This window comes from Phodopus roborovskii, unplaced genomic scaffold (genome assembly GCF_943737965.1).
Source record: "Phodopus roborovskii unplaced genomic scaffold, PHOROB, whole genome shotgun sequence".
Taxonomy (NCBI): Eukaryota; Metazoa; Chordata; class Mammalia; order Rodentia; family Cricetidae; genus Phodopus; species Phodopus roborovskii.
In genome coordinates this window covers 24,046,324-24,062,979 of record NW_026126541.1, presented here as the reverse complement: position 1 = coordinate 24,062,979, position 16,656 = coordinate 24,046,324, and the positions used below count along the sequence as shown (strand labels likewise).

General features: G+C 38.2%; 1 protein-coding gene across 1 annotated transcript in view; it reads left to right on the top strand.

The window, feature by feature from the left end:
- Positions 1-875: 875 nt before the first annotated feature.
- Kif20b (kinesin family member 20B) overlaps positions 876-16,656 on the top strand; it is a 56,439-nt gene continuing 40,658 nt past the window's right edge. Inside the window, exons 1-11 of the mRNA XM_051199981.1 lie at positions 876-974; positions 2,775-2,922; positions 4,267-4,353; positions 4,437-4,553; positions 5,791-5,929; positions 7,327-7,511; positions 13,662-13,698; positions 14,133-14,357; positions 14,706-14,817; positions 16,127-16,198; positions 16,285-16,431. Of these exons, the coding sequence (XP_051055938.1) occupies positions 2,776-2,922; positions 4,267-4,353; positions 4,437-4,553; positions 5,791-5,929; positions 7,327-7,511; positions 13,662-13,698; positions 14,133-14,357; positions 14,706-14,817; positions 16,127-16,198; positions 16,285-16,431 (1,268 nt within the window). The 5' untranslated portion in view covers positions 876-974; position 2,775. The remainder of the gene's footprint in view (positions 975-2,774; positions 2,923-4,266; positions 4,354-4,436; positions 4,554-5,790; positions 5,930-7,326; positions 7,512-13,661; positions 13,699-14,132; positions 14,358-14,705; positions 14,818-16,126; positions 16,199-16,284; positions 16,432-16,656) is intronic.

The following is a 16,656-nucleotide window of genomic DNA, read 5'->3' as shown; positions in this document are numbered from 1 at the left end:
CACTAGTCAGGCAATTGTTCCAAAAATGCTTCCAAGCAAGTACATTGTTGAAAATATGATTATAGGAAAGCAGGGTCATGAAATTCTTCAGCTACGTTTAAATTTCAGTTCTATTTGCCTTTGTACCCATTACTTATTTTAGAATGTATTAAATGGGACGATAACAATACCTATTTAAAGGGTTGTTCTCTGGACCAGACAAACCATTTTGTAAACTTAGTGCCAATGGAGTCATAAGGTAGATGCTCAATTTACATTAGCACTTTTTTTTTTTATTTAATCCAAAATGAAGTCTAGCCTCAGTAGTAAATCCCTGTCACATGCATGTATTAGTAATCAGTACCTCATTCACAGCATTGCTTAAGAGAAGCAGAAAAGGATGCTCCAGCACTTACATTTTGGACACTTGCCTAATATAAAACTGTCACAGTCCAACGCCTCGCAGCGGTAGCTGGTTTGTACTTTCAGAGAAGCCGAAAGGAAAAAGAAAAGAAAACTGATGAAGGAAATGCTTCTAAAATGTATTTTGAGGAAAAATCGGTTTCGCCTTCGGGGGCCGCTGTCGAGAACAGGGAGGATCACTAGAGGGAACTAACCCCGACCGCAGGTTGCACGTCCTTTCTGGCCCGGGAATGACTGGGCTGACTAGTCCTGCGGGAAGAATCCGAGCCCTGCACCCAGGATCACGCCTCTCGCGGTCAGCAGCAACCTAGAGAACGCCCAGCCAGGCGGCCCGCGGGCCTGCCACTGCCCATTGGTCGCCCAGAGCACCAAGTCCCGCCCCCAGATTTGAAAGCCCTTTCCGGAACTGACTGCTGGCGAAAGTCGGCCGCGCGCTCGCCTAGCTCCCGGGGCTCTCCGGAAGCCACGCCCACTCCCAGGGTTCACTGCGGTCCTGGCCGCCATTGTTTGAATTTGAAATCCGAGGGGATTTGGAAGCTGCTCCCCGGTGCCAGGGACGTGCCATGCTGCAGGTGAGGGGCTGACGCTTGTGAGGGTGGCCTCTTGCACAGAGCTTCTGAGGCTGCGGCACCGCGGCAGTGTCGGCGTTGACGGGGCTCGTGACGCCCGTAGTGTGGGAGCGCGGCTGCCGGAGTCGGGGGCTGAGCAGCAACTTTTAGGTAGTTCAGACACGCAAGACTTCAATCTGTCTGGGCCTTGGCTTCTTGGTCAGTTAAAGGAGACGCAAGTTAGATGTAAAGGCATTGATGTGTGTGTGTGTGTGTGTGTGTGTGTGTGTGTGTGTGTGTGTGTGTGTGTGTGTGTGTGTGTGTATTTTCGGTTTTTCGAGGCAGAGTGTGTAGCTTTGGAGCCTGTCCTGGAACTCGCTCTGTAGACCTGGCTGGCCTCGAACTCACAGAGATCCGCCTGCCTCTGACTCCCGAGTGCTGGGATTAAAGGTGTGCGCCACCACCGACACTCGGCGACATTAATATTTTTATAGGGCAGATAAGAGACTTTCGCCACATCTGGCCGCCTGAATTCCGGAGGTGAGCAGTTTCCGCACGTGACAAGGTCTCTTTCTGGGCAGAGGCCAGTGTTTATCTCATACCACTTTGTGGCTAGAAAATAAGGTTATTTGGATTTTATGTGTATATAAAGAAAATAGGAGTGAAACGGTTTTAGTGGGCACTTGGGTTGAAGTGTATTTTGAGCCTGCTGTAGAGTAAACAAATGTAGATGGATGACTATTTCCTTAAACTGGGAATCTCCGTGTACATGTTCTGGATTGTTTATTTGTTTCTTTGAAAAAAAAAAAGGCAAGAGGCGTCCTTGTTCTCTATGGTATGGTGCATCTGATAGGTTTTTGTTTGTTTGTTTGTTTGCTTGCTTGTTGTTTTTGAGACGGGGTTTCTCTATGTAGCCTCGGTTTCCCTGCAACTAGACCAGCCTGGCCTCAGCTTCTTGAGTGTTGGGATTAAAAGCACCAGGCACCACTGCCTGGCACATCTGGTTGGTCCTGAAAGTATTTCAATTTCTTTTCTTATTTTTGGTCAGCTTTAGATGTCCAATTTGCTGTTGTTTGCATTATTTCACTGAGTATTGAAAGTAACAAAAGATCTCTTTTGATTTTTGTGGTGAGGTTTTCAGGCTGAGGGAACATTTCATACTCTTCTTTTACTAATTGTATTTGTCCTTGGCATGTCTTTGGATGAAGCTACCTGGAATTGGATCATATGAATAGTTGTAGGTAGTGTTCAATACTAGTATATTTAGAATCTCTAAAAATATTAGGTTATTATACTGTAAGTGAAGCAGTTTAATGTTTTCTTTCTAATTCTTTCTCTGAATTCCAGTTTTTTTTTTTTTTTTTTTTTTGTTGTTGTTGTTGTTGTTTTTGGTGAGGGGGAGTAATAGGTTGAACTGTCAACTTTACTTTTTGTATTAATTAACCAGTTAATTTGAGACAGGGCCTAAGTTTATGGACCAGGCTGTCTTCAAACTCAGATCCCCCTGCATTTTCCTTGGAGGGGATTGGGGGGGCTGGGTTTATCATGTCCAACCTTTTTTTTTTTTGTTCTTTGAGAAGATGTCTTTGGCCTTGGATCCCCTATGTAGCTAAGATGACCTGGAACTTGTGGGTTTCCTGCTCCACCCCTAGTGCTGTGATTCTAGGCCCATGCCACCACATGCTGCTTATGCCTGGGCTAGAACCCTAGCAAGTGTACTAAGTGAACTATACCCTAGTTCCCTGGGTTGTAAACTTCGAATTGTGGGTGGCTTCTATTCTGATTTATTACAGTTGTCTAAAGAGGTTACTGCTCTTCTTGCAGAATGGAATCTCATTTGAATCAAGACGGATTGCCTAGACCATCTTATGTTTTTAGTGCTGACCCAATTGCAAGGCCTTCGGAAATAAATTTTGATGGTGTTAAGCTTGATCTCTCTCACAAATTTTCCCTAGTTGCTGAAAACCCTGGGGTAAGTACAATGTAAGAAAAACATTGTAACAACACACTATGTGGGTTATTGTGCTCCAGGGAAAATCTGTTCATGTCATAGTTTCCATAAACTTCTTTGATTTAAAGCAGACTTGTATCCTGGCTTTTCAATGGAGCCCTGTGTCAAAAGAAATAAATAATAGTTTATTTTCAAACAGTCTAAGCAACTTAACCATGTATGTATGTATGTCCTAACCTGGTAGCCATCTGAAATTATTATTATTTTTTTTAATTTTCAGGTATTATTCTTTGTTAGTTAAGCTAACTGGTGGGATATTTATGTAGCCTGCTTTATTGTGATTTTTATTTTATTGTGCTGTTCTGGAACTGAACCTGAAATAGCTCTGTTGTTGGGATGTACTGTGTATTGCGGGTTGGTTGAAGAAAGAAGGCACTCCAAGATAAGGCCTATGTGGCAGACAGCAGGTTGGTCTAACCTCTCTGATGGACTGAACCCTGAACAGCCATACAAAGGCATATTTATTGACTATTACACAAAGTATTTCCTCATACCAAGGTCCCTAATCTAATTTTCATGCCTTATAAAGGAGAGACTCACATGCCTCCGTGACTTCAGTCCTTTATTATGTTTGCAATACTCAATACTACAAGGTGTGCCTGGGGGTCTTGTGACCAAAGTCATGGGATGGCTGCAGTGCCCCTTCAGCAAAACAGTTCTGCAAATCACAGAAAACAATCACAGTTTGTAAATTATTGTTTTTAATTTTCTGCGTTTTTTTTTAATTTAAACAAAATCACTTCATATTGATTAATGTACAAATAGAACATTACATAGCTGGTTTAAGGAAGCCATTCAAACACCCCAAACTCTACATCTCTGTAAACTTTATACCATTAGGATAAAGTTTCTTTGTTTTGAGGCATGCTCTCTCTTTGTAGCTTTCCCTCACCCCACCTTATAGTCTCCTCATCTCTGCAGTCTTGGGATTACAGGCATGCATTACAACCCTGACCTTTTTTTTTTTGTTGTTTTGAAACAGTATATCACTTAGCCTATGCTGGTGTGGAATGTGTATGTGGTTGATAATGACCCTGATTTACTGAAATTGTTTCTACTAAAATTACAGACTTGAGTTATTACATCTGGATTCCCCTTCCCTATTCTTCCCTTACCTATATAGATAGAAACTTCCCTTATTTGTCTGTTTTTAAAAAGATCTGAATTGTCTTGATAAAAGCCAAGGCCTATATATGCTAGGTAATCACTCTACCAATGAACTATGTCCCTTAGGCCTTTTAAGTTGCCCAGACAGTTAATCTCTGAAAAGCCATATTCTATATTTTTTTAATTTTTTTTTTTTAGGCAGACAGTTTGGGATGTAAAAATTATCTTCAAGTTTGTCTTCGAATAAGACCATTCACACAGTCAGAAAAAGAACATGAGACTGAGGTTTGTGTTGAATTTAATTAGATTTTAATGTTTTGTTTTCATTCAATAAATACTACTCTTATTATTGTGGGCCTGTTTTCTAGGGTTGTGTACAAGTTCTGGATTCGCAGAGTGTTCTGCTGAAAGATCCCCAAAGCTTCCTTGGCCAGCTAAGTGAGAAGAACTCTGGACAGATGGCACAGAAATTCAGTTTTTCTAAGGTAAATAAATACCCTGGGAAACGTGTGTGTGTGTGTGTGTGTGTGTGTGTGTGTGTGTGTGTGTGTGTGTAGGATGTTGTGGATTGAGCAAGGATCTTGCACATGTAAAGCCTATTCTTTGCCAATAAAATATACATCAGCTCGCTCTCCTTGCTCTGTTTTTGTTTCTTTTCTCTTTTTAGTAGGGCAACACTTGAATTGGGTAAATTGTATACTCGTGTACAATTCAGAGCTTGCTTTGTGCTCATAGAACTTCAGTGTTTGGTGCCTCTGTGTGTGTGTGTGTGTGTGTGCGCGCGCGCGCCCGCGAAGAGCGCACAAAATATGAGAGACACAGAGACAGATACTGGGATTTAAGCTTCAAGCTGAAGACCAGAGAAGCAAAGCAGACAAGCCAGCAGATCTTGCCTCTACCAAGCTGAAATGGTAATTCCATTTGCATGTGTCCTCAGAGGCAAAAGCCTGGGTTCCTGTCTCCTCCTCCTTATATTCTTTTCTCTGTCCAGCCATATCCCCATGTCTGCACCTCCCCAATTCTAGGATTAAGGGCGTGTGATCCCAGGTTCTGGAATCCCATGTGCTCTGTTAACTCCCCTTCCTTGTGTAGGCCAGGGTGGCCTTGAACTTAGAGAGATCCATCTGCCTGTCTCCTGAGTCCTGGAATTAATGGTATCACCAGTGCCTGACCTCTATAGCTTGTGGCTGGCTTTGTATCCTGAGCCCTCTGGCAAGCATTATTGGACATAAATAATATATCAACACACTCACACTTATTTCCCCTAAAACTAAGACTGAGGTCTGTAAATTTATAATTTGAAGTAAGTCACTGTATTGACTTTTTTATTCTAATTAAAAATATTTTGTAAGACTCATGAGAGGTTGATTGGCTGGGTATATGAGATTTTTAGAATCATTTTCTTAGTTAAATTTTATTTGCTTGTTTGTGCCTGCTATGACGTGTATGTGGAAGACCTTGCAGGAGTCTTTACTCCCCTTCTTCCACCATGTGGTTCTCAGGGATTTAACTCGGTTTGTTTGGCCTGCTGGCAGGCATCTTTACCCACTGAACCATCTTGCCAGACTTGAAGCTTGTATTCTAAGATTTATAAATTCTGTCAGTGTACTTTTGGTGGTCGAGGTATGGTACCTGTTTTGAATAAGTATTTCAAAATAAATGCTAAATAATTTTGGAACATGGAACTTTCTTAAAAGTCATATCTTAAAAATGCTCTCTTAGGTTTTTGGACCTGAAACTTCACAGAAAGAGTTCTTTCTGGGCTGTATTATGCAGCCAGTGAAAGACCTCTTGAAAGGACACAGTCGGCTGATCTTTACATATGGGCTGACCAATTCTGGAAAAACCTATACATTTCAAGGTAAATATTGTTTATTTTGACTAGAAAGAAAAGGAACCATTAGTATTCACTCAGTATTTTCTTAATACTGTAGTTATATTTCTGTCATCTAGTCCATATTTTTACTATTTTTTTCATAAAAAATTATAATCACATCTTTTCTTTCTCTTCCAGCTGGTTTTATATCACTTCCACAGTTCCTTCTCAAATTCAGAACCTCATTTTCTTTTTTACTATACATACATACATATACATACATATATATATATATGAATAAATGTATAAACAACCTGCTGAGTCTGTTAACTATTGCTTATAGGTATATTTCTAAGGCTTTTAAAAAATTAATATCAGAAAGTATTGGAGCTGGAGGTATTGGTGTAGTCCTTTAGTCTTAGCATCCAGGAGGCCCCTGAGATAGGCTGCTCTTTGAGTTCCAGGGCAGCCTGGTCTGTGTAGTGAGTTCCATTCTAGCTAGAGCTACTTAATGAGGGAGATCTTTCTTATCTCAGAAAACAAAAACAAAGTTGAAGTATTGGTTTCATTGTGCCATGTTCATACATATATGTCATTGTAATTCGTTCTTTTCGCTTCCTCCTATTTTATCCCCCCACTCTCCCATGCCTTCCTCTTCTGGTCCTCTTCCTCCTCTCAAATAGCATACATGTATTGTAGAAAATACATGCACACATATATAACATGTGTATAAAACACACACACACACATATATGACATGTATATAAAACACAAATATATCCCATAGCCTGGTCTTTTTTACCTTGTCTTCCCTTAATATCTCTTCTTCCCCTCTCATAGTTCCCTTCCCACTTCAAGTGATATTCTCTCTCTTTCTCAATTTAAATCTAGATTCTGTATATGAAAGGAAATATACACACTTGGTTTCTGTGTTTGGCTTATTTCCCCGAACACACTGATATGCAGGTCTTTTCATGTAATTGCTGGACAAGCACCTTGCACAATGTACTATCTCCCCAAGCTGTATTGTATTCTTTTTTTTTGTCTTAACTTTCCTCCTTAACTTGGTCACACAGAGACAACTCCTGGCTAGTTCTCTTACCTGGATGTCCCCTCAATTTTTTTAAATGTCATATATATTGCTGATATTTAATATATGAATTAAGATATGCTTTAGAGGATTAAGCATGGAATAAATAAGAAACATTTCATTTTGTAATTGTATATGATAGGAAATCATAATATTTGAGCTAGATCTTAATGTAAAATTTCAGGCTATTGAATCAGAATATGTTGACAAGCATTAAAGACTAAAATGATAGAAAACCATATGATTAATTAATTTCTTGCATTTTCCTTCTTTTTACTCTAGTTTATTGGTGGTATAAATAAATGAATAAATGTTAATCCAAAAAATTGCTTTTTTTCCTATCCTTTTATAGGCACAGAAGAAAATATTGGCATTTTGCCTAGAACGCTGAATGTATTGTTTGGTAGTCTTCAGGAAAGACTATATACGAAGATGAACTTCAAACCACATAGATGTAGAGAATACTTACGGTTGTCATCTGACCAAGAGAGAGAGGAAGGTGCCACTAAGAGTGCATTACTGCGGCAAATTAAAGAGGTATGTTAGTATTTTAGTACATAAAACATCAAAATCAGTGAAAGCTTTTTATAAACTTTCATGATAATTTTAGCCTGTATCATAATCTGCTTTTTGGTCTTGGTGCTTTTTTATTTTTGAAAAAAAAATATTTAAGGCAGCAAAAGGTAATACTAAAAGAAATGTAAATGATACTTGTTTTTTTTAATTATAGAATTAGTATACTTTTAAAATATTTATGAACTATTTGAAAATAATACAAAGATTTAAAAGAGTATAGGAAACAAAAGGTGTATATTTGGACAGTTTCTTTTCGGGAGAGGCTTCTTGTTTAGCTCAGCTGATCTCACTCAGCTCTCAATCTTCTGCCTTTGCCTTCTGAGTGTTAGACTTCCTGGGTGCACCACATACCTGCCTCATGCTGAAAGCTTTGTCTCTGAATGGCTATGCACCCTCATATGCAGGTGCTTTCACATTTGATTTTCCTGATACTGGTTACATCCAAGGCCTCATGTGTGCACTCTAAACAGAATTCTCACCAGAAGAATCTCGAATGGTTAAAATAGACTTAAAGAATTGTTCAGCATCCTTAGTCATCAGGGAAAGCAAATCAAAATGATTCTGAGATACCATTTTACACCTGTCAGAATGGCTAAGATCAAAAGTACTGAGGACAGCTTATGTGGAGATGATGTGGAATAAGGGGAATGCTCCTCAATTGCTGGTGGGGCTGCAAACTTGTATAGCAGCTTTGGAAATCAATATGGCGGTTTCTCAGAAAAATGGGATTCAGTCTACCTCAATACCCAGCTAGCTATACTGCCAGGCAATGGTGGCGCACACCTTTTCCTAGTGCTTGGGAGTCAGTGACAGGTGGATCTCTGTGAGTCTGAGGCCAACCTAGTCTACAGAGAGAGTCCCAGGACAGACTCCAAAGCTACACAGAGAAACCCTGTCTCAAAAAACCAACCAAACAACAACAACAAAATAACCCCACCCAACTATACCAAAGCATGCACAATCAGACCACAAGGACACTTGCTCAGCCATGTTCATAGCACAATTATTTGTAATAGCCAAAACCTGCAAACAACCTAGATGCCCCTCACCCGAAGAATTGATAAGGAAAAAGTGTACATTTATACAATTGAGTAATACTCAGCTTAAAAAAGCAATGACCTCATGAAATTTGTAGGCAAATTAATTGATAAAGAATTAGAAAAAAATCATTCTGAGTGAGGTAACCTAGACCCATAAAAATAAACATGGTATATACGCACTCATAAATGGATATTAGGAGTAAAGTATGGGTTAACCATCTTAAAATTCACAGCCCCAGAGAGGGTTGATACCAAAGAAGGATGCATGGATGCATTTCTCTGGAAAGGAGAACTAGAGATCTCCTGGGTAAACTAGGGTGGGGGGAGGGCGGGGGGATTGGGGAAATGGGAACTTGAGGGTTTGGATTGGGGGCTGGACGGAGGGGGAGAATAATGATAGAGATGTTTTAATAGTGGTTAGGGGGAAAACCTGATGTCAGAAAAACTCCCTGGAATCCACAAGGATGACCACAGCTGAGACTCCTAGCATTAGTGGAGAGTGTTCCTGAACTAGTCATCTATTGTAATCAGGTTGGGAACTATCCTAAGTGTCACCAGAGAGTCTTTATCCAGTAACTGATGGAAGCAGATGCAGAAATAGTCAGCCAAATACTGGGCCAGCTCTGGGAATTTTCTTGAAGAAAGGGAAGAGGGATTGTAGGAGTCAGAGGTTTTTCTGTTCAGCTATTGGTCATTAAACCATCCACAATGACATTTTCACTTACTGTGAGGAATATTCCACACTCTCATTACTCTAAATCATTGGTTTAGCAGTTTGTGTGTTTAACTTAATTCCTTTAAAAAGTCAGCTTATAAAACTAATTTTATATTGATGAACTTAATATAAGTAGTGCTTCAGCGAGGGGATGTTGTATTACAAATATATTTCCTGTTACTTTCTCCAAACTGAGTTTAACCGTGAGCACTTCCTTTTCCTTCTGTGGACACAGTTTCACTATGTAGTCTTGAATATATGCATGTCCTTGACTCTTAGTCTTCATGCCTTTGCTCCCTGGTGTTGGGGCACAGGCTTGTATCCCCAGCTGTGCTTGTAACCTGGGGCTGGGGTTACAAGCCTGTTCCCTAACACTTGACCTTGAGAGCTATTTACTAGCTTGAATGATCAATGGTCTCAGCTTTGCCTTAGTTTATGTTTCTTATACATGAGGTGATTAGGGCATCTTAGAAGTTTTTCTATAAATTTTCAGGTGTTCTTTGCCATTTGATTTTTTATTTTTAGGAACTTATTTGTTAAAATAAGCCCTAAGGGCTGCAGATTTAGCATGATGGTAGAACAGTAGTATTGAATAGTTCAATCAAGCAAAACACAAAAGCCAAATGCATTATTATTAATTCATGCATTTTCCAAGCTATTGTTGACTTTCTTGTGTATTTGGCTTTTCTTTAAATATAATGTGCACACAACACACACACACTCACACTCAACACCCATGCACGCACGCATGAGTATGCATAAATTTTTTATGTGTTTGATGCATATGTGAAAATGCAGGTGCACAGGTGTCAAGGTCAAAGGGTGGAGGTCAGAGGACAACTTGGGAAAGTTGGTTGTTTCCTTCTACTGTTGGTTTTGGGGATCTAAATCAGGTCATCAGGTTTATGTGGCAAGTGTTGAACCTGCTGAGCCATCTTGATGGTCTCTTACTTGTTTTTAGTATTCATTTAGTATGTAGTCTGTAAATTTTTATTAATGTAGTGTTATCTGGCAGTGTTTCAAATGTTTAGGTCATGGTGTTGCTGTTGTAGAGACTTTTATAGCTGTTACAACTTCTGGGATAAAGTTATAATTAGTAATTAGTCCATAGTTCTACAGCCAGACATATTTTAAAAGTGAGTGAGAGAGAGAGAGAGAGAGAGAGAGAGAGAGAGAGAGAGAGTCTGTCTCTGTCAATGTTGTCTGTTTCTCTACTGTGTATGAGGATCTTGGTTAGGTCCTTAGGCTTAGCAGCAATTGAATGTTCTGAACCATTTCACTGACCCTGGAGACAGCAACTTATAAGATCAAAATTTTCAATTAGCAAGGGTCTTCTTGTTGGTGGGGACTTAGTACAAAGTCTCAAGATGATGCAGGGCATTCAGAAGGGGTGTATCCAAGGTACAGAGCCAAACAGGCTTTTATAGTGTTCCAATTCCTGGGATGACCCAGTAACCCACTGATTAATAAATGGTTTAATCCATGAGATCAATCCTTGTGATCTAATCACCTTCTTTTTTCTCCCTCTAAATTGAAACAGGGTTCTGACTTGCTATTTAGACCAGGCAGACTTGCCTTGAACTTCACAAACATTTGCCTCTAACTATTAGTATTGACACTGTTTCTTGCCTATCACCCCTTATTAATTCACAATGGGATTATTCTTCAATATAAACTTTAGTGGGAACATTCAAACCATAATATACACTGACAAATAGAATAATATGTAGTATTCTATAGAGGAATGCTATTTTATGTAGGATAGGATAGTACTTTATTATAAAGAATTATAAAATGAGTTTATCTTTTGTCGATCTGGGTTTTATTTTTCAGATATTCTTATTGTTAAAGTATGAAAGCTATTAATTTGTTTTAATTATTACTTTAAAAATAATATTAAAAATATTAATGATTTTCCTCCTTTAGACATTGAGAAGAATAGTCATGTGCTGGGTCTGGTAGCATGTGCTGTAGTTCCAAATTACTCCAGATCCTGATGCAGGAGGATTCCTTAAGTCTAGGTGTTTGGTACCTGAAAAAAAAGGGAGATCTTCCTTCACCTCTGTCTTTTAAAGACTTCTATTTTTTATTTGTATGAGTGTTTACGTGAATGCATACATGTTTGTATATGTGCATGTATGTATATATGACATGTGAATACCTGGGTGCCCACAGAAGCCAGAAGATGGTTTCGTATCCTCTAGAACTGAAGTTAGAGGTAGGTTTGAGCCACTGTGGTGCTGGGAGCCAAACCTGGGTACTCTGCAACAGCAGCCAGTGCTTGTAACAATTGAGCCATCTGCATCTGATTAAAGGACAGAGAATGAGTGTGAGTGGAATGCTCAGTTACAGATAAAACATCTGTGTCACCTACCTCTCCAAGGCTTAGGACCTGATCTGGAAGAGGAACAGGAAGAATGTAAGAGCCAACGTTCGTAGAGACCAGAATGAAACTGTCTCTGGAGATGACAGGACCCCTGTTCTCACCTGTTCTCATGAAGTCACATCAGCTGTGCTTGCCTGAACAAGCACAGCTTGCCTGAACTATGCTAGTCAAGCTATTACTAGCATGAGTGGAAAAGGAGGCTCATGAACCCCTGTTCCTAACTCAGGAACTGTGGAAAATTGATGCCTCTAGGGGAAGGGAAAAGAGTCAATTTTCATAAATGTTGGGCTCGCTGGTCAGTCAACCATGCTGAAGAGGATGATCTTACATCCCAAAGAATATGGCAAAAATTGGCGTTGAAAGAAATAAAAATACATTTAGGGACTAGAGATGTGGTTCCTGTGTTAGTGTTGTCTAGCATTCACATAGCTGTAGGTTCATGACCTAGCACAATAAAACTAGACATGGTGGCACATACATGTAGTTCTGGTAATTAGGAGGTAGAGGCAGGCAGATCAGAATTTCAAGGACATCTATGGTGCATACATAGCAAGTTGAAGCCAGTCCAGGTTTCATAAGAGCCCCCCCCCCCAAAAAAAAAAAAAAAAAGAAGTTAGAGGGTTTAGAGAAATGGCTCAGAGGTTAAAAGCACTTGCTCTTATAGAGGATCTGGGTTCAATTCCCAGTATCCATGTGGTAGCTCACAACCATCTGTAACTCCAGTTCCAGGAATATCTCTTCTGCTCTCCTGGGACACCAGGCATACACATAGAGCACATACATTAAGTTCAGGCAAAATATTCATATACATAAAATCTAAAATATTAAATATTACAAACCAAGATTTTAATAATAATAACAATAATAAGTGAATTACATTTGATTGGCTGAGGTTGGAAGGTTGTATGTTTCAGGTCAGCCATAGCAAACTTTGTCATGAAGAAATGAAAGGCATGGAGCTTGAGATATGGCTCAGCAGTTAAGAAAGATTGATCTTGCAGAATAACCCTAGTTCCAAGAAATTTCTGTTACTGTATTCTGTAAGCCCTGTCCTATTAATGTGTTCAGTGAACAAACCCATGTGTATACATACATATGCACATAATTTTAAAAAAATAAAGATAAAAAGGGAAGGAAGGTAGGTTGGTTTATTTGATTTGAGGTACAAAGTATGGTCTCACAAAATAAAATGGTATTTTCGCAAATTATGGAGGTCTGTGGGTAATTGCATAAATAATTCATTAAAAAATCATTGGTCAATACCTTCGTGAGTTATCCACTTAAAAGATCTGTGAAATCTACACATGAGGTGCTCTTTTTATATTTTTGTTGTGAAATGTTTATAGAAGGCAGTTTGGAGCTACTGTATTGGCACTGAAAGCTTTCAGACTTACCTTGTCTACCAGTTCATTTTTTTGTTATATATATTGTAAAAATAATTAGAATGAAATACATAAAGATGTTCTTTGTAATATTTTTTATAGGTAAAATTTTATAAATACCCATTTGAATACTAATAAAGGAATAATTAAATAATTTTATATTTGTTATGTTAAACCTTTATCACATTTTTACAAGTAATGTTTATATGTAGAAACAGCTTGCAATATTAATTAAATTTAGGAAAAATAAATGGGCATATTTATATATATTTGCAGTTATTTCTGGTTGGCAGATGTTAAAACAAGATATTATATGATACTTTGCCAAATTTCTTTTTTAAATTATTTTTATCTTTTTTATTTATTTTAAAAACAATCATATTTTACATATCAATCCCAGTTCCCTCTCCTGTGGCTCTGTGGCACAATGGATAGTGCATTGGACTTCTACTGATGAAAAAGCCAAAGTTCTTATAATGAGATGATATTGTTTAGCTAGGAAATAAGCTATAAGCAGGAATCACTGAATCAAGTGGTTTAGTAGGATAGGTAATTAATATCTTTAAACTTATTCTTTTTCTCTTTTAGGTTACCTTACATAATGACAGTTATGACATTCTTTGTGGTAAGGATTCTTTTCTCACCTATGTTAATTTTCTCATCATGAAATGTATTTGAAAGGTTTTAATTTCAAAATCTCTCCTAGTGTTAATTCTTTGATTATGTAGGAACTACATAATGTTACAAAGCTATATAAGTTTCATATAGGCCTAGTATCACAAATGTATTTTCTCTAACTCTAATATTGAATTGGAGAATTGTTATTTTCTTTGTCTTTTATGTTAATTTGTATTTGATTCCTTATTCAAAAAGATTAAAAGAAACTAAGCTTTGAGTGTCACAAATAGTTGTTCCTTAATTTGCTGAAATGCTTTAATGTAGATGGTAAAAGAGTTTAAGGATTCTAAGAGGCATGGTTTATAGTTCTGTTTCTTTTTTTTTTTTTTTTTTTTTTAGTCAAGGTCTTAATTTTATGCTTTGTTGTTGTTGTTGTTATAGGAAGTTTAACAAACTCTATGACTATCCCAGAATTTGAAGAATCCATGAACAAATGTGACCAATCTAGCCTGAATGTGGATAATATAAAATATTCTGTGTGGGTTTCTTTCTTTGAGATATATAATGAAAGTATTTACGATTTGTTTGTTCCTGTATCATCTAAGTTCCAAAAGAGAAAGATGTTACGCCTTTCCCAAGATGTAAAGGGCTATTCTTTTATAAAAGGTAAATCAATGAGCATTGTTTCAATTTTATTGTGCCCAAGTTCACTTCTAGGTTTTGTGACAGCTTATAGTCATCAAAAAGGAAGTTTTATTATTTTTTTTAATTTATATTTTTACTGTAAAATGTTGCTAGTCTTCCATCTGAGCTTGCATAACTTAAATACTAAATGTTTTTATAGTCTCATCTTTACATGTCTTATGGAGTAAGAAGTAGTTTAACTGGCTCTCTAGGATTTGTGACCAACAGAAAGACTTTATATGGTACTAGGAAAATACTTTGCAAAGATTATTCTACAGCACAAATGTTACACTTTTATAAACTAGCGCATATCTTCTTTATGTGTTAAAGATCTGCAGTGGATCCAGGTATCTGATGCTAAAGAAGCATACAGACTTTTAAAGCTAGGAGTGAAGCATCAGAGTGTTTCCTTTACAAAACTGAACAATGCTTCTAGTAGAAGGTAAGTAAGTAGTAAACTCTTGGGTATAATCCTGAGGCCACCACAGTATTTTGTGCAAATGTAAGTGGCTAATTTTAGATGGATGTGGCCAAAGGTTCTCTGAGATGTACTGTGAATTTGTAGGCATGATAGCCCTTTTGTAGATTAAAAAGTACTAGACAGTTATTTGTCTAGACATTAGGTTTCCTAATTTTCAGGATGTTTTTGAGGCAGTTTTACTCTTCCTCTTTATCTTGGAGTATTTCCCCAGTTGCTTAAAGTGGTAGTCTTTTCTCTGTATCTTACTGTTGTTCTTTTGCTGTAGCTAATGCCCAAGAAACACAAACACAAGACTCAGTGCCCATGTGGAGTTTATTGAGATTGAGAGAAGGGAGAGAAAGAGGGGGTAGCTGGTGGCCAACCAAAAGCAGGGGAGAGAGAGCGGGGGGGGGGGGGGGGGGGCAAGAGAGGAACCAGAGAGAGAGCGACTCGCTTGGCGTGCTTGCTTTAAAAGGGGGTCTTGCGCATGCTTAACTGAGTCCTCTGGCAGCCAGGTAAAGCTGACATAGCGATGACATCCCACGCATTGTCAGGGCGGGGTCAGCTGGCTGCTAGTTCCTAACACTTACTCTGATATACATATACATACATACATACATACATACATACATACATACATACATATATAAATAATCTGAAAAATGGTTCAGGTCATATTCTCAAAGAAGGACTGTTTTTGAAAAGTGGAATTAGGGGGTAAGAAACAGAGTAAGCATGGAGATGCTTAAAATACTTTCGGATAAAAGCCCTGTCTACAGTGAGATGGGATGAGATGGTAGTGTGATCTCTAGCAGCCTATGTATAGGCAGATTTATATTTTGTTTTTGTTCTTTTCAAAGAGTTTATCTCAGTATATCACAGTGTTCTCACTAACATTATGATCTCTGCAAGAAAATTCTTGTTTCTCTCCATAGTCCTGTAGATTGACCCCAGGGTCACATGTGTGCTAGATATGCACTCTACTATTGACCTACATCCATCCATCTCCAACCATCTTTATTACACGTGATTTTATTAATAGAAATTGGAGTGCTAAGAGGGGAAGTTTTGAGGGATTTGGGGTTTGACAAATTATACGGTGATGCTAGACAGTTGGCATGTGTAGGTGAAGTGGGGTAGGGGTTGATCTATCTGGCAGCTAGTTGCAAAATATATCCCTGGCAGACAACGTATTGAACTTGTGTAAAGAAGTCCATTTAGGTGCTTGCCTCCTGTAGAATGCATGCATTGAAATGGATTGATAATACTTGATATTTCTTTCTTCTTTTAGTCACAGCATATTCACTATTAGAATATTACAGATAGAAGATTCTGAAATGCCTCGGGTATCTCGAGTTAGTGAGTAAGTTGAAATCTCTTTAAAATGTAGTTACTTTGAAACATTTTGAAAAATTTTACAGTAACCCTTTTTTGGGGGGGTTGATCTAGATTGTCTTTATGTGATCTTGCTGGTTCAGAACGAAGCATGAAGACACAAAATGAAGGTGAAAGGTTAAGAGAGGCTGGGAATATCAACGCTTCTTTATTGACGCTGGGAAAATGTATCAATGTTTTGAGGAACAGTGAAAAGTCAAAGTAAGTGTCATTATTATAAATATCAAAATCTTTATTATTATTATTATTACTATTTTCCTTTTGTTTGTTTGAGACAGTGTTTCTTTGTGGCTTTGGAGCCTGTCCTGGAACTAGCTCTTGTAGACCTGGTCTTGAACTCTCAGAGATCCACCTGCCTCTGCCTCCCAAGTGCTGGGACTAAAGGTGTGTGCCACCACCGCCCAGCCAAAATCTTTAAACTTTTAA